Source organism: Protopterus annectens, chromosome 3.part1 (genome assembly GCF_019279795.1).
Source record: "Protopterus annectens isolate FY-2018-M chromosome 3.part1, PAN1.0, whole genome shotgun sequence".
Taxonomy (NCBI): domain Eukaryota; kingdom Metazoa; phylum Chordata; order Ceratodontiformes; family Protopteridae; genus Protopterus; species Protopterus annectens.
This window is the reverse complement of record NC_056732.1, coordinates 169,045,269-169,070,123: the sequence shown is the minus strand read 5'-3', so window position 1 is coordinate 169,070,123 and position 24,855 is coordinate 169,045,269. Positions and strand designations below refer to the sequence as shown.

Genomic DNA, 24,855 nt, shown 5'->3' with positions numbered 1-24,855 from the left:
ACTGTAGCAAAGAAGGCTTTCCATGTAGCAAACATGATTACTAAAGGCTTTGCCTCTACAGCAAAGGAGGTTATAAACCCCACTATTCTCGTCAATAATCTGGCCCATAATTGAGTACAACACCCTTTTTTGGCATGTACTGTACAAAGCACCTGCAGCAACTAGAGATCTCAGAGGTTTCTAACAAAGATCAAGGGACTCCACCACATGCCTTACACAAACCAACTAAAGTCCCTGTCACTATACTCTGTATCACAAAGACTTCTTAGGGGAAACTTATGCCTAGCTTACAGAGCAATCACAGACCCAAACCCAATGAATTTGCTGCACATCCTTAAATCAAACAGGACTAGAGCTACCTGTTCCAAGGACCTAAATATGGCCTGTGACTTGAACAAGACATGCTGAAGGGACAGACTAGTTTCCCAGTGACTGATGCATCTTTGGAATAGGGTACCAATTCATGTGAAACAGAGCACCTGTATGACAGTGTTCAAAAACAACCTGGATGAGTGGATGGGGCACCGTAAATTCTTACCGGGGATAGTGCCCACAACCCTCTTGGACACGGGCAGTCATTACTAAATACAGTCCTGGGTATCGACTAGAGTTTCTATGGTATTATATTGGGATGAAGCAGCTAGGCTTGGAATGACCTCCGGGTCAATAGGATCATAGGAGTTTACTACGCTATGATTAATCCAACTGCTAGGATAACGGCTTGAACCAAAAGCAGTATGCACCAATGCACGTATGCCTAGATAGTTTCAGAAATCATGTAATATGTCATTAACAATATCACTACTTAAACCCACTACATAGGGTTTCTGCAAGCAAAAGTTTTGCAAAACTGCAATTGAATTTCTCTGTTGGGATCCCTGTTTCAGCACAAATGCAGAACTCTATGTCACAAGGCTACATCACAGAAAAAAAAATATTTTTAAATGACTGTAAAACAGACTAATGACACATGAGGTAATATATGTGTTGATAGACTATCCAAAATGTATGCAAGAAAACTAAGAGATGCAATTCTGACTTCTATTAAGAAGCCACTACAAAGAACATTAGCAAATCAACAGCGATATAAACTAGGATAGTAAACGTTTCTGAGAACTGTGTATGTCTGTTAACACTTACCTTTTATTCCAGCATTACATTTCCTGGTGCCACAGAGTTTGCACTTGAGGACTCCTGAACTGACATGCCGGGGTTTTACTGTTGCAATTGAAAGTTTTATTAGCTAAAGTAGTGTTTTTTATGTACATATATAAATTTGTCTGTAAACTTAAACATACCCACACTAAGCCCTCAAATTCCACAAGGATCTGCTTTTAAATTAAGAAACAAATCACAGTCTACCTGCTGGTGTTCTGTATAATCTACATTCTTAGATACTTAAAAATATTTAGGAGATGATGAGGCAAAAAGTCAAAAGACAAAGTTACAACCATCTGTAACAAAACATCACAATCATGTTTGGTTTGCTGTTGCGTTTTATTGACAGGTGGGGAATCTGGTATAAAACTATAAAATGACTGATGCAACAAGGAGCTTTAAAGGAAGATTAAGTTCTAAATGGCATACATGAATACTGAAACAAATTGGCACAAAATAAAATGTCACATGTTGTTCCCAACACTGCTTAAAATATTGTTCTGATTTGGCTTTCTAACGAAATGACACAGTTTAACGGACAGTTTCACTATCCAAAAACTGCATGATACCATGCCATTTGTCACACAGTGAATTTTAAAATTCAGAAGCTTTACATTAAAAACTGGGTAACAGAAATACAACAACTGTAACAGGAAAAGTAATACATTCTCGTTTTGATAAATCATTTCTTCAGTCCAAGGCAAGTAGAAATATTAACATAACACTGTTAAAACAAACCTCAATGCAAAAGAACCAATTGCATCTCTACTCTGAAGTCTTGTCAACCTTCCAAAATTTTCATACTAAAATATATTATTGTATTAATACAAACTACAGTATTATATACTACACTATGTAATAAATAAGGAAATATAAAAATAAGACACATAAATATAAAAGCTTTCTAAAACTAAAAAGGTAAATATGTCAGTGAGAAGGGAAGTAATACTGCCAGAATTGAAAACATACAGTACAAAACCTTGCACAAACAAAATAAAGAAAAATAATACTGTCTGGTAAAATTAGTTAACACTGTCAATCAATGGGGTCCAAAATAACTAACATTTGTAAACATTATATGCATTAAACAGATTCATCAAAATAAAAGTTACAGAGCAACATAACCACAGTCTTTTTTTCTCTCTAATTAATAATATATACTTGATGTAGATGTTCTCAGGCTTGATCTGGTGAAATTGTACAAATTACAGAATAAGTTACATCAGTGTTTGAATTGTGTGTTTGCTATTAGGTCAACAGCTCTGAATTTTTTCTAGTTGATAATTCCAATACAAACCAACAAATGTTAGTTACCACAGGCCACACAGCTTATAAAGGCTGGTAAAAGCCTTTCAAAATATTGTCAAATGGCACTTTCAGTACATAGGTCCTGCATAAGGCCAGGAAGGGTAGACAATACAGCTTCATGTTAAATAATCTTCATGTTTCTCATAAAAAATTAAACACTGATCTTCTTGCTTTGTTCCTATCAGTTATAACACTGTTAATCCTTCAAATGGAACTTAAAATATAAAACATTTAGAGCAAATGCAGTACTTCCATTACTCAATTTAAGGCTATCAATTTACTATTGGTGCATGTTGTTCCTACATACGACATCTAAGTGCTACCCTTTAGCATGGTAACTTACAAAGATAAACAACACTGTTAAATGTGTTGCATTTTTGTAAAAGGGAATTGTGTAGTGCAGACATTCTCACATTTTAAACATAATAAAATACTGAAGTGGATTTAGCAAATGTTTCATTGGTAATAAAAAATTTATAGAAATTTCTCCCAACTGTACAGCTTAAAAGTTAATTAATATGAATGAAAATTAATGATAAAATAAATGGCGCAGAATACTTTTTAATACAACAGGTTTTCTGCAACCTGTTCAATGAGCTTGTAAAAGTCAGTGTATGCAATTATATGCAAGTTGCTTCATTTTACAAACTTAGTTTTGTAAATCTGAAAATTCCCATGGAAAAATACTAAGTTTGAGGTTCAGGCACACCCGGATTTGCTTGTTTTACACAGTAGTGAATGGAAAGCACAGTATACTTAACTACTGTGTTTTCAAGACGAAACCTTATATAATACAGAATGAATTTAATTACTAATTTATTTTTCCTAATAAAAAAGCACAGTTAAATGTCATTTTTTTCTTCTGTGAGCTGGCCGTCATTCTTCACACTTTCTTGTTTCACAATACTTATCTCATTCAGAGTCTGTTTCTCCTTCACTCTTACTTCATCCAGTTCTTCATCACTTACTCTATGTTCCTCTGCTTCATGAACATCTTCACTTTCCTTCTCTTCATCCTCTTTCTCACTCTCATCATCTTCTCTTGTTATACTTTCTCTGTCATCCGAGTCGATCTGAGATGGTGAGGCTCTGATGTCTCCATGCTCACCTGTCAATGCTTCATGTCCCATTTCCTCTTGCTCCAAGCCATCACGTTCTTCTGCTTCTCTTTTACAGTAGGAGTAACGATGGTTCATATGCTGGGAGTAAGAGCCTGAGTGTGAAAAACGTTTTCCACATTTGTCGCACTGATACGGCTTTTCTCCCGAGTGCAGACGCATATGTTCAATCAAATGATGCTTGTGTTTAAAAGCCTTCTGACAAATTCCACACTCGTGAGGCCTTTTACCTGTAATGTGAAAAAAAATGTTTATAAATATTTCTCAACATGCTTTTAATATTTTGAGCAACTAACAAGAATTTGAAGGTTTTACAAAAATGCATCCCAACTGTTTACATAAATAGACGTTTTAAAATTCTTGGTTTATCCTGTTGATATAAATGTGTGTGTGTGTGTGTGTGTATATATATATATATATATATATATATATATATATATATATACACACACACACACACACACACACATATGGATATAAATTTGCACACCCCTGTTAAAATGCCAGGTTTTTGTGATATAAAAAATGAGACTACAATAAATCATTTCAAAAGTTTTCCCACCTTTAATGTGACCTATAACCTGCACAATTCAATTGAAAAACAAATCTGTTAGGGGGAAAAATGCACAATAAGTTGGTTGCATAAGTGTGCATACCCTTAAACTAATACTGTGCTGAAGCACCTTTTGATTTCATTACAGCATTCAGTCTTCTTGGGTACACACCCGCTATCAATTAGAGAGACACTGATTAACCTCAAATAAAGTTCAGCTGTCCTAGTAGGATTTTCCTGACATTTACTCAGTTGCCTGCTACAGCAAAAGCCATGGTTCGCAGATAGCTTATATAGCCATCAAAGGGATCTCACTGTTGAAAGGTATCAATCAGTCAGAAGGGTACAAAAATTTCCACAGCATTGGATATACCATGGAACACAGTGAAGACTGTCATCAAAAAGTGGAGAAAATATGGGACAACTGTGACGTTGCAAAGAACTGGATGTCCCTCCAAAATTAATGAAAAGACAAGATGAAAACTAGTCAGGGAGGCTACCAAGAGACCTATAGCAACAATGAAGGAGCTGCAAGAATTTCAGGCAAGTATTGGTTATGTACTACATGTAACAACAATCTCCGTATTCTCCATATGTCTGGGCTATGGGGTAGGGTTGCAAGTCGGAAGCCTTTTCTTACACAGAAAAACATCAAGGCCCAGCTAAAATTTGCAAAACAATACAAGTAGTCTCCAAAAAGCATGTGGGAAAATGTGTTATGGTCTGATGAGACCACGGTTGAACTTTCTGGCCACATTTCCAAAAGGTACGTTTGGTGCCAAAACAACACTTCGCAACAACCAAAAGAATACCAGCCCCATGGTGAAGCACAGTGGTGGCAGTATCATGCTTTGGGGTTGCTTTTCTTCAGCTATAACAGGAGCTTTAGTCAAGGTGGAGGGAATTATGAACCGTTCCAAATACCAGTCACTTTTGGCCAAAAACCTACAGGTGTCTGCTAGAAAGCTGAAGATGAAGAGGAATTTTACCTTTTAACATGAAAATGACCACAAGCATACATCCAAATCAATAAAAGAATGTCTCCACCTGAAGAAAACTGAAGTTTTAGAACGGCCCAGCCAAAGTTCAGACCTAAATCCACTATAAAATCTGTGGGGTGACCTGAAAAGGGCTGTGCACAAGAGATGCCCTCGCAATCTGACAGATCTGGAGTGCTTTTTGCATGGAAGAGTGGGCAAATATTGCCAAGTCAAGATATGCCATGCTGATGGACTCCTACCCAAGAAGGCTGAATTCTGTAATTAAATCAAAAGGTGCTTCAACAAAGTATTAGTTTAAGGGTGTGTACACTTATGCAACCAGCTTATTGTACGTTTATTTTTCACATTTTTTCCCCTAACAGATGTTTGTTTTTCAATTGAATTGTACAGGTTATAGGTCACATTAAAGGTGGAAAAAGTTTTCAAAAGATTTGTTGTGGTCTCATTTTTTTATATCACAAAAACCTGGCATTTTAACAGGGGTGTGTAAACTTTTTATATCCACTGTATACAGATATATAAAGACTGTGTGAAGCTGTACGCATAATCTATGAATTAAGCCAATTCCATTGGAAAGTAATGCATAGGAATCAGAAATTATGAAAATCAGTTCTTTATAAGTGTTTATTGGCATGTTATTTATCCTCAATTATAAATACCCGTGAAAGTGAAGGTTGTACACTGTGCTTACACAGTAAACAAAAACTAAAAATTAAAAGATACTCTGATGGGTACAGCATCCTGTAAACAGACTGGCTAGGATCCAGAAATGGTAAAATTCTAAGGTTTTGTATTAATATAGGTTACAAAAAATATGCTTTTCCAAAAGCAATGGAGGTTTTGAACACAATGAATCCTTTTGGTCGACAAACAATTTTGAATGGGCTTCTAATGATGAAAATCAGTCAACAAAAAATGAAGTGTGTGAGAATAGGGGACACTGTATGGGCAACCAGGCAGGCATTCAATCCATTATAAATAACGGGAAAAAAGAAAAGCTAATGAAATTTTCATTTCTCTTTTAAAAATCATCTGTCAGATACAACCACTCATCTACAAAACTGTTAAGGGAGGTGAGCAGCCCTTCAACAAAGACCAGTAGGCAGACTACAAAGGTGCTGGCTAAAAGCAAGATTACCAAAACATTTCTATCATTCTGCAGACATGAAGATTTCGTACACTTTTCTATGCATTCTATGAGAAGAATCAAGCAGTACAGTCCTATCTTTAAGGTTGTACTGCAACATACATTGTGGCACATTCATTCTAAAGTCTCATGTTTCTGGTGGCAAAGTTAAAAGAACTATATTAGAATGCAATACTGATCACTTGTATACAATGTCAGTAGCAAATAGGGTTTGCAATAACTGCTTTACTTTAGCCTATGTGAATAAAATACAAGAAAAAAAAATGTTTGTGCACTAAACAATGATCAATGTGGCTTTTCCACACTCTGACACTTTGATGAGGCGGCAAAAACCTTATAGGCCACTTGAGTACTCTGTATAGGATTTTTTTTTTAATTTATTGACATTTACACAGTTAACAGCCGACCCACGATGTGGCTTAACATTATCCTTTGAAAAACTTAGCTACCTAGTGCAATTATCATCAAACTAAGATTTGACACTAATCTACCAATGGCATTCTAAAATAAAACCAAAGACGTTTATTTTCTTCATAGCAGATCAGTATCTAACTCAAGTTATATCCAAATCCAGGAGGAAGAAAATATTTTAGATATTCTATGGTTAAAGAAATTAATGCAAACAAACTGTGACCATTTCACAATTTAGTAAGTCCAACCCCAGTGAAACAGAAGTTCTGAAAACTGCACTGCCACACCTTGATGATGGCCAAGCATTGAATTTAGAAACTTGGAATAGAAAAGTGTGTTCACCACACACAGTGCAGTACAAATGTGGGAGTTTACAAACCAAAAACTTAGTCAGATCTAGGAGATGCAGGAAGGAGATAACGTCAACAAGACCCGCCCTTTAAGTATAATAAATTACTGATTGTAACAAGAGTAATACAAAATCTACACTAAATGGGAATCTATAAGTAACAGGAAACCAAAGGGAAAACTCAACAGTATGGTTAGAAAAGTTAAACTTGTCATTAATGACAACTTTTCCAGGTGAGAATAACTTAGTTGAACACTGCAAGGACAACAAGAAGTCTAAGATTATATTACTTCGGCCAAGGCTGATCTACAAAACCCTAGTTGCCATGGTTAACTAGAGTACAAGGGCACTGTCAGCTAAAGGAAAACTGACCGATTTTAAGCCTGAAAGGACAGTCTCCCCCAACTAAATTCTGAAGAATTACATAAACTGTACTGACTTGCAAAGGATTCACATGTAATAGAAACCATGTTAAGTGGTCCAATGGAAACCCCTGGCTAACAGTAGTTGTCAGGAATTTATAAACAAGTACTACACACGAGCTAGGTTTAGCAGTAGTTTCACAAATAATGGGGAGAGCCCACAAGCTTCTTTTCTGCCTTCATTGTTGCACATCTTAACTCACAACAAAGTTAAATTTGTAAACGGGTTATCTACAGTAAGTGCACTACTGTGGCTGCCCCAAAGGTGACAGGTCCAAAAGGTTCTTTTTAATTTAGTTACTGCACTTTTGGCTAACATGCACTAGCTTTAACTTTGGAAAATGTTTATCTGGAGAAAAGGGATGCTGATATAGGTAGCCCAATTATACTGTGACACAGAGAATGTCATTTTGAAAAAAAAAAAATGTGCAATTTGGATTTTGTTTTCTTGCTGTGTAGGGCCACTATGATTTCTTTTTTAGTGTATTAACAGAAATGATAGGGATATACACTTCTTATTCGCCTAACAAACTAAAAGTGGGTATTTCGGTTGTCAGTGAGTAGCAAAGACAACACATACAATAAAAAGTACTTTATGCAGTTGTATGTGTAAAATGCATGAAGTTAATGAATATATTTAAAAAGCTTTGGTTTATAACTCGTGTAGCCATGTCATTGTTCAATGCGTGAAATCGTTAAAGGTGCTTAAGAATGAAAAAAATACTTTATATAGAAAGAGTAGTACAGCAAATAATTGTCTCCATACAAGGAATTCCAACACCTCCCATATTCATAGGTCGGTACTAGGCTAATGGCCCTAGGGCCTATACAAGCCTAGCCATAATTCCCTGGCTATTTCTTCCCACAATATTTACTTCCCTGGACCGCTGTCTAGCAAGGTGACTGACATGATCCCCGGGGTAAATTTCCTATCTCCCATCCAGTCGTCAAGGTTTCTTTTGGAGAGGGCCAAGGAGGCACTCTGCTTGACATGTATGGGCAGTCTATTCCAGAGTATGGGGAGTGTCTGGGTCAGGAACTTATCCCTCCAGCATGTTTAGTTTAGGTCCCTGGAAGGTGTGTGGCTTTGATGGATTGGGATTTAAGTGTAACAAGTCCAACAGCTCTGGATTTGACTTGGCCTTGTATGTTAAGCAAAGATTGCCTCGGAGCAGACTATATAAAACAGTATAGCTGGAGTTTTTTTTAGTCGGTCAACATAGGGCATCTGCTTTAGGCCTGTGATTCTTTTAGTGAGGTGTTTCTGCGGCCTTTTCAGTTGTTGCAGATGTCTTGTGAGGTACATATCAAATGGGGCATTGTACTCTACGATGGGTCTGAGGGATGAGTACAGTGGGACAATGACCTTTTTTCTGGATGAAAAGCCCTTAATCATGAGGTGCGCCACATAGGATTTCCTGACTGTTGTGGTGATGTGGTTATCGAAGGTGAGACCACTGTCCACCTGTGTTCCTAAGTCTTTTATCACACTTCTGGTGTTTAATGTACTGACACCTATGTGGTAATTCATGGGTACATGGTTTTTCCCAAAGGGGAAAACTATACACTTCTTGGCATTGAGCTTGAGCCCATGGCTCTGGCACCAAGTATCTGTTTCTGTAACGCCCTTTTGTAGAATATCCACATCATTTGGAGATTCAATAATGGTTCCCAGTTTGCAGTCATCTGCGAACTTTGTTAGCCAGAGTCCCTCAGTGTTGGCCTGTACTTCTGGACCCTGAGGTACTCCACTTGTTACTTGTCTAGAGATGGATTTGGAGTCGGCTACTTTTACAGTGTGGGTTGTGTCAGTAAGCCAATTAGCAACCCATCAAGTAATGTAGGGATTTATGCCCAGCTTAGTATGTATCTATGATTCCAGAGTAGGGGATAGCGTTGAAGGCCTTGGCAAGGTCCAGTTAGGCTGTGTGGACTCACCCTCGTCCACGGCCCTGGAGAGTGATTTGAAGAAGTCAATCAGGTTCAGGAGACACGTTCGGCCCTTCACGAACCCAAACTGGGTGGGGTCTAGTGTTTGAAGGTTGCTAATGTCTTTGTTTATAAGTTCTATGATAATACGTTCCATGGCCTTGCAGATCAGGCTCGACAGACTGATGGGATGGTAGTTCCCAGGATCCAAGGTGGATCCCCCCTTGTGGAGTGGGATAACTGTAGCTGTGCGCCACTCAGTGGGCATGAAGCCTGAGGTGAGGCTATGATTAAACATGACACTTAGGTGAGGTGCCAGTTCATTTTGTAGTTAATGTAGTACACGGCCTGGGATGTCGTGTGGTCCCATGGATGCTGTATTCTTAGCTTTGGAGAGTACGTTTTCTTACCTGTGTGGTCGTGATTACCAGAATTTGGCAATCTTTCTGTACTGAGATGGGCCCTTTAGGGGGTGAGAGGGGGTAAAGTTGGCACTGAATCGATCTGCCATGAAATTGGCAATGTCCTTGGGATCAGTATATTTAATGCCATTCTGTTGTAGCTTAGAGCAAATCTGAGCATTGCCATTTAGATTCTTGACCTAGCTATAGAATGCCTTGTGGTTGTCTTTGGAATCTTTGGCAATTTATTTTTGCAACTAGCTTTGGAGGATTTTATAAGGGATCTCAGCTTCTTACTGAGGCTGGTAAGGGAGTATTTTTGCATCCTAGGATTTTTCTCTTTTCTGCAACAGTTTCTTCCTTCTGTTGTATAGTTTGCTTGTGACAGGGGACCACCAGATTGACTTCCTTTTTTTTTTTTTTGAGGTTTTGCGGAGAGCATCTCGGTTCTATTTGGGATGGCACGATTCATGCATGAGAAGAGTACAGTGCTTTAGTGAAGGATTCGGCAGTCGAACTTTCAGTTCCCATCTGCATGGGTGTCATGAAGTTTGTCACTTCTGACTTGAGTAGCATGAAGTTGGCCTTGGAGACGTTTTTTTATGGATGTTTCCTTACTGGGAAGTGGGGGTGGGATGTGAAAGGTGATTAGCTTATGGTCAGACCTAACTAACGAGGGGGTAACCACTGGTGTGGAGCATCGATTTCCCATATTGGTAATGACCAGGGTCCAGGATATTGGAGCCCCTGGTGGGACTATGGATTAGTTGCTCCAGGGCATTGAAATTTATGAATTCCAAAAACAGTTGGCCAAAGGTGTTGGTACATGAGTAGTTTTCCCAGTTAATGGCAGGGTAGTTGAAATAACCCAGTATTAGGGTGTTTGGTTGTATCTTAATATTTTCCAGTATGTTTAGAAAGGTGTAGTGAGAATCGTGGGGCATGGTGGGGGATCTTTAACAAGCTACAATTTGGATTGCAGTCTTACCTAGTGTTACTTGCACCTGGAGAATTTTGGATGCACTGTGTTGGGCAACTAGCCTGGAGGTGTGAATATCCTTGGTGAATATGGACACGCCTCCAACTTTAGTGTTTCGGTCCTGGTTTGGTGGCCGAAAAGTGTGGTAAGAGTTGTAGCTTGGTATTGCAGGGTGCTCTCTGGAGCCTTGAACCAGGTCTCATTTACAGCACAAATATCGATGTTCTCCATTTTTAGGAGTGCCGAGAGAGTGCATTTTGAAGTTTACACTTCTAGCACTGAGTAACATTACCTACAGATTTTGCATACTTGTACCCGTTATGGTGGTGGTTTTGTCCTGTGAGCCTTGCCTAAAAAATGCACTATAGGGGTGGCAAGAGCCTTAGCCAGTAACCTGAATCCCAGGGGTGACATGTGCAGACCATCACTGGCAAAGTATCGAGGTTTGTCAATCATGTAGTCCCAAGGCAGACAGATACTGGATCCCCTTTGACTTCAATAATTGGCTAAGCTTCTGGTGTCATTCAATCATTTTGTCCTTGTACTGTGGTATCATTCTGGACGAAGGCAGGATGCTACTCAGGGCTAGGGTCATACCTGCCTGGGCCACATGATCAGAGAGCTCTTCCATGTCTCTCCATGTAGTCCAGGGAGGTACGTCTCAAGTCATTCACTCCAACATGGACGATGACAGAGTCGTATTTGTATTTGTACTTGTTGTGGAGTGACTCGAGTACATGCATTATGTGGCAGATCCTGGCACCCGACATGCAGCTGACTGTTCACCGGGCTGAACAAGGAGAACATTACTATTAACATACTCATCATCCTCAACTCCCTTTTTTCATTTTCGACATGGGTCGGGGTGTCGCATCAACTGTCACCATCACTCGCGATTCAGTGGCACTCTCCTAACTTCTGTGACAGTCATGCATGCCTCGTTTTCTTGTATTCTTCCTGTATGTCCCATACCTTCTTTCAGCAGATTGTCCTCTGGCTTCCTGCACATGTGACCACATGACCGTAATCTGCTCTCTTTGACCTTGTCTGTAACTGGAGCTACTTGGGCTTCTGATTTGATGTCTTGTAGATTCACATTTGTTTCAGGTTTTATAAATTCATACCATGGTAACAACTGTTACCAAACTGTGAATTTATAAAGCCTGAAAGCAAACACATTGAACATACAAGATCAGGAACCTCAGCAGAGACCCCCTATAACGGACTGACCCTTACAGGTTAAGACAGAAGTGGAAAAACTTGAGATGGCCAGGGTTGGGGTTCTGCACCCAGACTGAATAAGCGTGAGCTTAACAGAAAGAACACATTTTTGTGACTAAATACACATTTTTTCGTATATAAAAGGAATAGTCAATGCAAACTAGTGCATAATCACAACTGAAAATGTTAAGAATATCCTACCTAGTCTTCCTTGCTGTTCTTTCAGAATTTTTTTTTAAATTTGGGTGGTAACTTTAGCTTATAGAATTCCCCTCACCAAACTTTAACTAGTAGACCAGGGATGTGCAGAGTTTGTACTTGTGGCTGGTATGACAAGATTTAAAATTAATTTCAGAACATATAAAATATATGGTGACTATGTATGCTAGCAAAACCAGAGAAACGTGTCTCCTGTAATAGTCCCTGACCGCTCTGGTACATAGGTCAGACCAATAGCACCAACAAGGAAAGGCAATTAAAATAAGAATGCCCGTACATTTCAGAGATTTAAAACTGCAATCCCGTAATTTTGCAGCTAAACATCTGGACACTTTTCCACATAAGTAATTTTTTTTTAAATACACTGCGCCCTTGGGTCACCTATTCTTCAAATAGGAAGAAATGTAAATGTGATGAAGGCAAAATGTATATAAAATTTATATTGGGTTAGGTACTTGTAAACCATCAGGGTTGTGCTACAAATACTTGAAGCATCTTTTATATTTTGAAATTTAGCTACCGTGCATTATTCAGGTAGCACTGTTTTTTGTGGATGATACATGCACAACAATTTAACTCATTTAATGTGCACTTATTTTGTTATGAGATTACATTTCATGCATTTCAGACAGTCTAATTTTTTCATGTACTTTTTACAATTACTCAGACTGCAGTAGCATGACAATGTAATGAATGGGACAATTACTTATTCAGCATTTAAAGTTATTTAATAAAGAGAAAGAAAAACTGTCTGTAGGAGGCTGGTCACCAAGACGGTAGGACAATAAAGTATTTATCTAACACAGATGCACTTGTTTTGTTTGCATAAGTACTCAGCTTTTGTCTGCATTTAAATTAAATTCAAGTTTAATTAATAAAGGTTTATAGATCATGATCATACACACTTACTCCTCTAATGCATTCACATTTGGGTCATTTCTGTTTTTTCCAGCCCCCTGCTATAAAGCACGCTTTGGCAGGCTTTTCTGGCATTAGAGAACTAGGCATAGCTCCTCGTGGTCCCCTGCAGAGTTCCTAAGCCAGCAGAGAGCAGAAAAAGCAACTTTCTTGATTATAAGTATTTTTTTAAACTTTTTAGTTTGCATTTTTCGATCTTTTGAGCTTTTCGACTACTGTTTGTGCCTATATTACTGTTTTATTACCTTATTTTCCTGTTTTTGTGAGCTTATATTGTTGATTGCACTTGTGGGCTAAAGTATTGCTTAAAAGTAACAAACAGACTAATACACTCAAGTGTACCAGCCTTTGATAGCAATTTAGTCGAAAACAAAGCATTTACTGCATTTTTTTCTGTCTGTTTGCAAAAAAAAAAAAACAAAAAAATATTTCTCCTTTCCTAAACTTTCCTAGCTAGTTGTTCCAGTGATCAGATTTTGCCGATCACTGGGCTTTGTATTTGGTTTCTGTGTTCCTCCATTTTCTTGAGTGGCCAGAGGTAGTTTCTTTACTCACCAGTGGGAGTGGGGAGTACTGAGCTGCTTGTTTGTCCTCAGAGGAGTGGTTAGAAGCAGCAACTAGTAATTCGTCGGCCATTTTGGGTAATTTCCTGTTTTTTCCAGCCCCCTGCTATAAAGCACGCGTTAGCGCGGAGCTGCTACCGTTGCACACTAGGGCAGCGCCGGTTAATCAGATTTAAACTATTAGGGCTACCTAAAGTCCACTCTTCAAATTTTCCCTTAAAACTACCTTCCTCAAAGTATACTACTGTTCTATTTAGTGTATCCTACAACTGTAAATTATCTCTACTTGACTCCCAAGTAGACTATTCTCTATCTGTATAGCGAAGCACTTGCTCCTACAGTACTTATCACCTCGATACAGCACTCTTGTTATAGAAAGTACCCCAAAAAAGCAAACCCCATTTCTCAGTCACCCACATCCCCAGAACCTTTTCTTAAGTTTTTCTGTCTATTCCTTCTAGCATGTCGAGGGATCAGTTGCTAATGTCCTCTCCTGCTCAGCTGGTGAACCTGGGAATATTGAGGCAATGTTACAATTGCCTCATGTACACAGACAACCCTCTCCTCCTCCCACAAAACACAAATACATGCGAGAGATGCAACTATACGGCCAAACTGGAGGCTGAGCTCTCTCAACATAGGACTGGCATGACCAGACAGGAGGAGAAGGTAACCACACACACTATAGACCCAGTCTCACATAATACCATCACAACCTCAAATCATACACAAACACACAAAGACATACTCGGAGGCTCTGATCAAAAATCTACCAAAACAGCAGAGGCCACCAAAGCAGACACCCAAACAACTACCACCTCAGAACACAACACCTGCAACACATAGAACACACAGTCGGAGTGTCAAGCAGTCACAGCCCTTAAGGCCAAACACAATGCCAGACACACTAGTCATTGGTGACTCCATAGTCAGACACACTGACGTCCCACTCACCAGACGGAGTAAGGAGAAGGTCACAGTAAGCTGCCTGTCGGGTGCTAGAATCCGCCACATAACGCATGCACTCAGGTCTCTCAACAGCAGGTACAAGTATGACTCAATCATTGTCCACGCTGGTGTTAACGACCTGAGACGTACCTCCTTGGACTACATGAAAAGAGACAGAGGAGCTCTCTGATTATGTAGCCCATGCAGGTATGACCCTAACCTTGAGCAGTATCCTACCTTCACCAAGAATGATGCCACAATACAGAGATAAGATGATCAGCTTTAACAATTGGCTTAAACTCTGGTGTCATTCAAAGGGGATCCAATGTCTGTCTGCCTGGGATGACATGCTGGACAAGCCACTCTGCTTCGCAAGGGACGGCTTGCACTTGTCACCCCTAGGATTCCGGATTTTGGCAAAGCCTCTTGCCACCCCCATAGTGCCTTTTTTAGGCAAGGCTCAAATTCTAAACCTACCACCCTAGAACAAAACAAAGAAAAAAAACTAAGGGTAATGCTGCTCAATGCCAGAAGTCTCAACCTCAAGATGCACGCACTCGAGGCCCTTCTCAGTATGGAGAACATCGATGTCTGTGCTGTGACAGAAACCTGGTTCAAGGCTCCTGAGAGCACCCCAGCACTATCAGGTTTTACCTCATATCATGCGTTCCGGCCCCAAAACCCGGACAATACCAAGAAAGGAGGAGGGGTATCCATATTCATCAAGGACACCCACACCTCAAGATTGGTGGCATCGCACGATGGATCGGAAACCATCCAGGTGCAATTAACCATAGGCAAGACTGCTCTGCAATTTGTAGCATGTTACAGGCCACCCTCGCAAACTCAGGAACCTCATATGGCCTTCCTGCAAACACTGGAGGGGATAAATGCATCTCCGAACACCATCATACTAGGTGACTTCAACTACCCTAATATAGACTGGGAACACTACTCAAGCCCAAACACTCTAGCCCAAAAGTTCCTGGAATTCATAAACTCAAATGCCATGGAACAACTAGTCACCATCCCCACAAGAGGAGAAAACATACTTGATCTCATCATCACGAACATGGGAGCACAATGTTCAACGCCGGAAGTATACCCCTCACTGGTGAGATCTGATCACAAACTAATCTCGCTGGAGGTCCTCATCCCGCCCCACCGAAATGAAAAGACCACAGTAAAGAACTTCTCGAAGCCGACTTCACACTTCTAAAGACTAGTGTGGTCTCCTTTAAGGCCCCTGAGCCGGCGGTTAACATTACTCAAACCGCTGAATCACTTACAAATGCTTTTACCAGCACCTGCAGGGCTGCATGGATCAGGCAATCCCAAGCAAAACAAAGACTCTTTGTACCAAAGGCAAGCGTCCAGTCTGGTGGACCCCAGCCATAAACAAACTCTACAACAAAAGGAGAAAGCTACTACAAGATAGAGCAAAATCCTTAAAAGGTAAGACACCGCTGATCACTATAAGTAAAAAGCTAAGAGCTCTCATAAAATCATCCAAAGCTAATTTTGAGAAAAAAATAGCTAAGGACTCTAAAGACAACCATAAGGCATTCTTTAGCTATGTCAGAAACCTAGGAGGAAACTCCCAGATATGCTCAGAATTAGTTCAAAATGATGTGAAGATGATCCTACAGACATTGCCAACATACTGGCTGACAGGTTCAGTGCAAACTTCTCCCCCCCCCCCCAAAGGAGAGATGTCTATACCAAATGATTGTAGCCCCCCAAACATCTCTAACGCCCAGGTGAGAACTGCTCTCTCCAAGGCAAAGAACACAGCATCCATGGGACCTGATGGTGTCCCCGGCTGTGTGCTCCATGAACTCAACGAGGAATTAAACCCACAGTTAGGACAGCTGTTTAATCTTAGTCTCACCTCCGGATGCACCCAGGGAGTGGCGCACAGCGACTGTGGTGCCACTCCACAAAGGCGGTGCCTCCACCGACCCTGGAAATTACCGTCCCATTAGCTTGACAAGCCTTATCTGCAAAGCCATGGAGAGGATCATAATGGATCTCATAAATAAAGACATAGGGAACTTGCAGACTTTGGATCAAACCCAGTTTGGCTTTGTCAAAGGCAGATCATGCCTTTTAAACTTGGTTGACTTTTTCGAAACAGTCACCAAGGCCATTGACGAGGGAAAGGCAGTCCATACAGCCTACCTAGACCTGGCGAAGGCTTTTGATACAATACCTCACTCGGGTATCATTGAAAAACTCATTAACTTAAATGTAAACCCATACATTACAAGATGGGTTGCAAACTGGCTGAGTGACAGAACCCACAGGGTCAGAGTTGCTGGCGCCATGTCAGACTCAAAGCCTGTCACAAGTGGTGTCCCACAGGGCTCAGTCCTGGGCCCACTCTTGTTTGGCATCTACTTTTCCGAAGTACAAGCAAACACAGGAGGGTTATGGCTGACAAAGTTTGCAGATGACTGCAAACTGGCCGTAGTTGAAAACACATCCGACACAGATATCCTTCAGAAGGGTCTCACAGAAATGGATAACTGGTGCCAGAGCCATGGCCTAAAGTTAAATGCCAAGAAATGCATAGTCATACCCTTCGGGAAAAATAAGGTTACCCCTAGCTACCATATAGGTGGCAATCCCCTGAACACAGAAGAAGTTATTAGGGACCTGGGAACCCAGGTTGACAGTAGCCTTTCATTCGACACTCATATTGCTAAAGTAGTTAGGAAGACCTTCTACATTGCCCACCTTATCATGAAAGGATTCACATCTAGATCAAGGGAAGTCATAGTCTCCCTATACTCATCACTCATCAGACCAATGATCGAGTACAATGCCCCATTCGGAATGCATCTGACCCGACACTTGCAGCAGCTGGACAGGCCACAAAAGTTCCTCACCAAAAGGATAAAGGGTCTCAAAAATCTGTCTTATGCTGCCCGACTGAAAGAACTCCAGTTATATTCAGTTGCTTACCGCTTGCTCAGAGGTGACCTATGCCTGACATACAAGGCCATGTCAAACCCAGATTTGATGAACATGCTTCATCTCAAAAAATCTAGATCCCTCAGAGCCACAAGGGCGGGAGACTTAAACCTCGACACGGTTATTAATAGGACGTGCTGGAGGGATAGATTCATCACCCAAAGACTCCCTATGCTGTGGAACAAAATCCCGGTTTATGTGAGGCAGAGCACCTCGCTGGCCTTGTTCAAGAGGAATCTTGACCAATGGATGGGAGATCGCAGATACACCCCAGGGGTTACCTCAGTGTCACTGCTTGACAGGCACAGCAAAATAATGGGCATAGTTTCTCCAAACTAAAGGGGCGGCGTAAGCCACAAAACTATGGGCTAGGCTTATAAATGCCCTCGGGCAGATAGCCTAGTATGAACCTATGAACCTATGAACTTGATGTAGATCAAAACATTTTGCCGTAGAAGTATAAGAGACTGTTTTTCCTAAACCTCGATTGACTGTCTAAACAGCTAAGCCGACTGGGTTAAGAATGGTTGTCGATTTGAAGTATGCAGGGTGATGAATCAAGGAGTAGGACTGCATTACTCAAACACCTATGATTTTGATGAAACAATATACTATTATATCTATACTGACAATGTAGAACTGGAGAACATATAGTCTCTCTTGTACTGCAGAGTAGTCTGCCCTACAGAAGAACTCTACACTCGTTATCCCACCAGACAGTCCAAAATAAAATGAGAATCAATTTCAGACAAAATATATAACTTTGGTCCTAAAAAGATGAACTAACTTTACAAATAAGATATGAAGAGTTAAAAAGTGGAAATACATTGAAGAGTTTAGGCATCCTTACCAATTCCATGCTTTCATACATGCAATATTTAAAAAGGAAGGATTTAGAACAGTTATATATTAAGGTTCATCAAATCCTGACTATTACTGCTTTGTTCAGCAGCAGCTTACTGAAATCTAAGTTAACACTACTGCAAAGAGCTTACAAAAGTGTGTACACAGCCATTGAAAATGTAGAGGTTTTTAACAGAAGAGTAACAAACATGTCTTGAAAAATTGAAATATCAACCAGGGCCAGTAAACTAAAACTACAGTCACTGTTCTACAGACATCAAAATAAGTCTAGGACAAGTACATTAGCCAGAAGTTATTCAAAATTATTACTACACGAATACCCTTTCTGGTACTGTAAAGCAGGCTTTTTAAGGCAAACAACTCACTTTTAACAGTACCTTCAACCATTTTACATATTGTCCTGGGAATACCCATGCCCTCAGGGTAACAGCAAGTCCGACTACAAACTTGTGACTTTCTTTAAATTCCAAAAAGCTCCTAAAGTAAATCCAACTGAAATTAAAGACTGCAAGATGCAAATCTTGACCTGCTATGTAATTAAATATCAAAATTCACTTACGACTGCACCTCCTTAAATCATAATGCTGCAAGGTTTACTAAGGAAATTTTACTCCTAGTTAGAAAAATTAAAATAGCTGCAGTCTCAACCAGAACAAAGTATCATGGTGTAGTGGATATATATTTCTTTAATGCTTGTTTTATAAAACTTATAGATTAAAAGTAGTGCAGTGTTTTTACATATTCCTTTCTCATAGAAAAAACAGCTTGTCTTTTGTTAGAGTTCATTAGAGCTTAACAAGCAGGTGGTAAATGTTTCTTCTAATCATGCAAACCTTGAAAGAAATGTATATATCCTGTAGTTTATGGAACATCTACTTGCATGGAACATAGTTTGACATAAGCTTCTTGAGTGTGAACAAAAACTATGTCAAGATAATAGAATGAGAAATGTTTTAAACTATCCTCCCATCTGCATCTGTTTGCTCCTTTTACCCTGAAAATGTGTGTATGGCTTTTATTACAGTGATGAAAGCTTTGAAACTTCTACGTTTTTTCTATTTCAGAAAATATAATTTCCATTTCAGAAAATATAAAAGAGCTAGTATCTGAGCATAACTGAATCTCTCTCGATACTGAAATATTCCGTATCATGATACTATTTTAATAATGTCCAAGGCATATAGTATAACTGTTGAGCTACAACCACAGCTGAAGGCAAACAAATTTTTTTTAAAACTCCACGACAAGCAAAAAGAATGTAAGCGCTTCTGCATTGTCATCAAATCTTCTTTAGACATGTCTTCCCATATGTCATAAGATAGATAATCTAGCTGAAAGACAGAACCCACAATGTGCAACATACAGGTGTCATTTCAGAAATTAAGAAAATGACCAGTGTTGGGACCTCTTGCTCCTTTTTAGTATTTATTTCTTAGATATTCAAGCAGACAGCCAAGACATCTGGCTAACAGTCTGCATATGGCTGCAAACTGGGGGCTGTTAAAAAATCACTCTATGGCACTCAAACCCTCCAGAATGCCCTTGCCTTACTAAACTCTTGGTGTACTAAAAATGGTATCAAACAAAATGCTAAAAAATGTATCATTACTTTTGGTAGAAAAACCCTTACCTCATCATACCATCTAAACTTTTGACTATTACGTAACAGTAACTTTTAATAAATCCTTTTATTTACTCCAACTAATTGCCAAAGGAATATAATCAAGGGCTAAAGAGGTAATCACTCCCTTAGACACAAAGCACTGATCAGATCAATTATCAAATAAAGTGTCGCCTTTGGGATGTCCTTCACTAAACATATCAAACAATTAGGAAGAACCCAAAGGTTCCTAACAAAAAAGATCACAGGCCTGAAGTCCGTGAGCTACCGAGAGAGGGTGGAACTACATCCCTTTGTTCAATGACTTCTAGAATTTTGAGGGGAGATCTCTGCCTAGCTTACTGTGCCATTAGAGACGCAATTGTAATACACCTCTCACTTCTCCACACGTCCAATATCTCCATCTGTACTAGAACCTGGAACTTAAATCTTCACCAAGAGATAAATAAAACACAATGAACAGATGGGTTTATAACACAGCACCTCATAAACCTCTGGAATAAACTTCCTCTGCATGTTAAGCAGTGTATACTCCTTTAAACATGAACTGGATAACTGGACGGCTATTCACAAATTTACTCCAGGACGGACAGGTAATGTCCTCTGGGAAGAAGGAGGTACTAAACTGTCGGATCCAAAGTCCTAGACAGACACGATGCGTTAACCCATGCTGCAGTCAGATCCGACAGGTCGGATCCAAAGATGGTTTGTGCCAAGTCCGATCTGAGGGCCTCCAAGGTGACGAGGTACTGAGCATAAGCGCTCGGATCCAAAGCCAAAGAGGTTGGACGATCTGAGATCCTCTGCTTTTTAGAGGAGGGATTCCTTAGAGGAAGTCTTCCTCTTAAGATCTGAAGGAGTTGTAGCATGGGAGGCAAAGGCTAGAGGACCTCCCTTAGCTACTCCCCTTAGCAAATAATTTCTTTTGCAATCCATGAGAGCCCTGGGGTTGAATGTGGCACAAATGTCACATTCAACCTCCAGGTGAGACTCTCCTAAGCAGTAAACACACTCTTCATGCGAGTCGGAACGAGGCATCTTCTGAGTGCATGAGGAGCATCTCAAAGCCAGAGGGCTTGTCAGACATTTTCAGAAGAGACAGTCGCATATAAAACACCCGAGAGAGAAGGTACCATGTGCACTTTTGGGACAGTAAAAAGGTAGGAGAGAAGCAAAAAACTACCCTTTCTAAATACATAATCTATTTAAGGAATAACAATACTTTAACTAGAAAAATAGCTACAGAAAGGAACCCAAGGAAAAAGGCGGGAATCCAAGGGACAAACGCTAGATAAATTACAGGAAGGGGAAGAAACAAAAAAAAAAAAAAAACTAACTACACTAACCCGTAAGCAAAGGTTAAGAAAGCACAATAGATACAAAGAAGCAAGAAAAACCCAAAAGGAATGACACTTATCTGTTCTACAGCTTAAACTACAGGAATTACGTACTAGCATTACTGCGGCAAAAGAGATCTGAGGGTTACAGGTCAGCAGGGGATTATGGGAAGGGGAGGAGCTTGAACTCTGGATCGGTCATCAGTTGCCGGCTCGGATCCTTGGTCAGATCCAAGACCCATTCATGATGAATGATGACACGGACAGCATCAGAGACACTGTTGCCTATGCCAAAAGGGAGTCACCACCACTATCTTCAAACAGTCCCTCAAAACCTCTACAAAGACACTGTTCATCAGTGAAAAATCATACAGGGTTCATTCCAGCCACTGTGAATAAAAAGGCATCTGTCTTCCAGGCCTGTTTGTGCAAAGAATCCTGGAGTAAAATTTAATGGCCTATTTTGAAAGGAGGCAAACAAACCTACTTGGTGTTCCCCACAGCTGCATCAATTCTTAGAAGACCCTCAGATGTAATGTCCACTTGTGAGGGTCTGTCCTGGTCCTGCTTAGTTTATCAGATACAATGCTTTGCTCTAACAGGATATATAAAGTCTGAAAGGTCAGACTGAGCTGAATTGCTACTTTCCAGGCAAATGACAGTGAGCTTGCAAAGGGGATGGCCCCTTGTGTTTAGGTACCACTTCACTGTGGCATTGGTTGTGATAACTTGAGAAGTCTTGGTGACCAAATTTGATTTACAGTCTTTAAAACATTAGTAATTGCAAATATCGCTTGACATTTATGTCCTTTTTTCTGTCTTTGGAGTTCCACAGAACCCACACCTTTACCCCTTTTGAAACCTCTCTCCAAGCAAACTGGAGCATCTATTGTGACCCAAACAACACTGCCTGAAAAATATCCCAAGTAATTGTGACAAACAGTAGGAATCTAGAGGAAGAAGGGCAGACCAGAGCAGAGACTCAATTGATCCACCCACCAATGTAACTGAGCCAAACCTAGAACTAGATTCTGAAAAGATAAGGAGTGTTGATGCAGAATCCAGACTCTTCTGAGCTGCCAATGAATTATTCTCATGAGAAATCTGACAAAGGGAATCAATCACAAAAGCCATGAAACCCAGAATTGTGAGAAATTCCTTGGTGGAAGCCCGAGATGTGCTGAAGTCCAGGAAGATTTCCTTGCACTGTGGCACTTAGTCCAGTGGAAGAAAAATTCTTTCCATGGATGAATCTAAATACATCCAAGGAAAAAGGGAAGGGATGGAGTTATGTTTTCTGCAAGTTCAGTAGAAACCCCAGGCTGAGCAATAGTTTCATGACAGAAATCAGGGATTCATGACAACTGGAACAACTGTCTGCAAATAGAAGACAATTGTCTAAATATGGAAAGATTTGAAAGCCTTGAAGACAGCAGTAATTACTGAAGCCAGACACTTTGTAAATACCACTGACATGGTAGACAGACCAAAGGGTAAAACACAGAAATTAATGTAAGACGGACACAAAAATAGCTTGAATTCCTTAAAAATTAGAACATGATGATAAACATCTTTTAAGTCTGCAGAGATAACGTTTTGAAATTTGGAATCTTGACAAACTGCTTGAGAAGATCTAGGACTGATATACAAGATTCTTTCTTTGGCATCAGAAAGATCCTTTAACAGAAGCATTCGCCCATCTGAGCTGACAGTACAGGTTCTAACACCCGTTGAGCCAACACTTGCTCTAAAATAGGAGGACACTGGCATTTGGTTCTCAGGATGAGGAGGAATCCCTTGAACCAGGGAAGGGTCTCCCACTGCCATCAGTACCTCTGTTGGAAAAGCCTTAGGACCCACTTATTTGAGGTAATCTGGTACTGCAGTGGAAGGTGAAGGCCTAAACTTTGGGAGATATTTTATAAGATTGCCACGGTGTGAAGGAGGAAAAATGATGGCATATAATCAGACTTTTTGGACTATCCCTGGTTCTGGTAGGCTCACACTTTTCTCTGAGCCTTCTTGCCACTGTTTTTGAAAATTGCACTTGCTAGAACTTTCCTGAGATGGTTTCCTGGAAAAAGATCCTAAAAAGGAAGTTTTTTACTGAAATTTAAAATGATGGTTGAAAAATCCAAGTAATGTCTTGAATCAATTTCCCTATCTCAAACATTTTAAGGGCCTCAACAGCAGATGGGCGAAATAGCACATCTTTGCCCAGGGTAGAATTCAAAATCTCAGCGTTAACATTTTCTGGTTGATTTTGAGAACATAACCAAGAAAATCTTTTCATAGGTGAACAGCATCAGCAGAACCATAAAGAGCACTTACAAGTATGTTTGGTAACTTGTGAATCAGGCACAATTAAGGAATTTAATGAAGTTTTAACCTCAGAAGTAGAAACTTTAAACAGCTAACTTTCTCATGTTTTCAAAAGCAGCTAATAAAAATTTTAGCATACAAGTCTGGCAAGTTCAAAATTCTGACTACTGAAGTAGCAGAAGAATACATTTTCTTTCTAAATCTGCCAAAAGCTGTAGCTGACTCATCTGGAGCCCAGGGTCACTCCTTGAGGGGCAAGTGTGTCTCCTCTCCATTTTGTAATGCCCTTAAGTAGATGTGAGGAGGAAAAACAAAAACACACCGACAAAAAAAGGCAATTCACGGCACTCAGAATCATGTTCATAGGTAAGTACTAGGCTATTGACCCTAGGGCCTATATAAGCCTAGGCAAAAAGGTACCCTGACTTTTGCCACCCAAGAAAATTATTTTTCTGTGCCCATGTCGAGCAGCGCCACAGAGGTGATCCCCGGGGTGAATTTCCTATTTCCCATCCAATCAGAATTTTTCTTGAAGAGTGCTAATGAGGAGCTTTGTTTGATATAGACAGGTAGTTTGTTCCAGAGTATGGGAAGTCTCTGGGACAGGAATCTATTCCTCCAGCATGTTCTGTTTATTGTGGTGACAAGGTTTAGGTCCCTAGAGTGCGTAGCTCGCAGGGATTGGAAGTAGAGCATGTCCAATAGCTCTGGGTTTGACATAGCTTTGTATGTTAGGCAGAGATCACTTCTGAGTAGGCGATATGCGAAGGAGTAAAGCTGGAGTTTGAGAATATCTGTGTAGGGCATCTGTTTGAGGACAGTAATACTCTGAAGTATTTCTGTGGCCTTTCCAGTTGTTGTAGAGGTCTTGTCAGGTAAATACCAAAAGGGGCGTTGTACTCTATAATGGGTATAATGAGTGATGAGTAGAGGGGAACAATGACCTCTTTTTTCCTGGATGAGAAACCTTTTGTGATGAGGTGAGCCACGTAGAAGGATTTCCTGACTACTGTGGCAATGCAATTATCAAATGAGAGACTATTGCCCACCTGTGTCCCAAGGTCTCATCACACTTTTGGTGTTAAGTAGA

General features: G+C 40.1%; 1 protein-coding gene across 2 annotated transcripts in view; it reads right to left on the bottom strand.

The window, feature by feature from the left end:
• Positions 1-1,478: 1,478 nt before the first annotated feature.
• Positions 1,479-24,855, bottom strand: part of ZEB1 (zinc finger E-box binding homeobox 1) — an 873,134-nt gene continuing 849,757 nt past the window's right edge. For both annotated transcript variants that reach the window (XM_044066691.1, XM_044066692.1), the window contains one exon: positions 1,479-3,814. In XM_044066691.1, the coding sequence (XP_043922626.1) occupies positions 3,309-3,814 (506 nt within the window). In that variant the 3' untranslated portion in view covers positions 1,479-3,308. The remainder of the gene's footprint in view (positions 3,815-24,855) is intronic.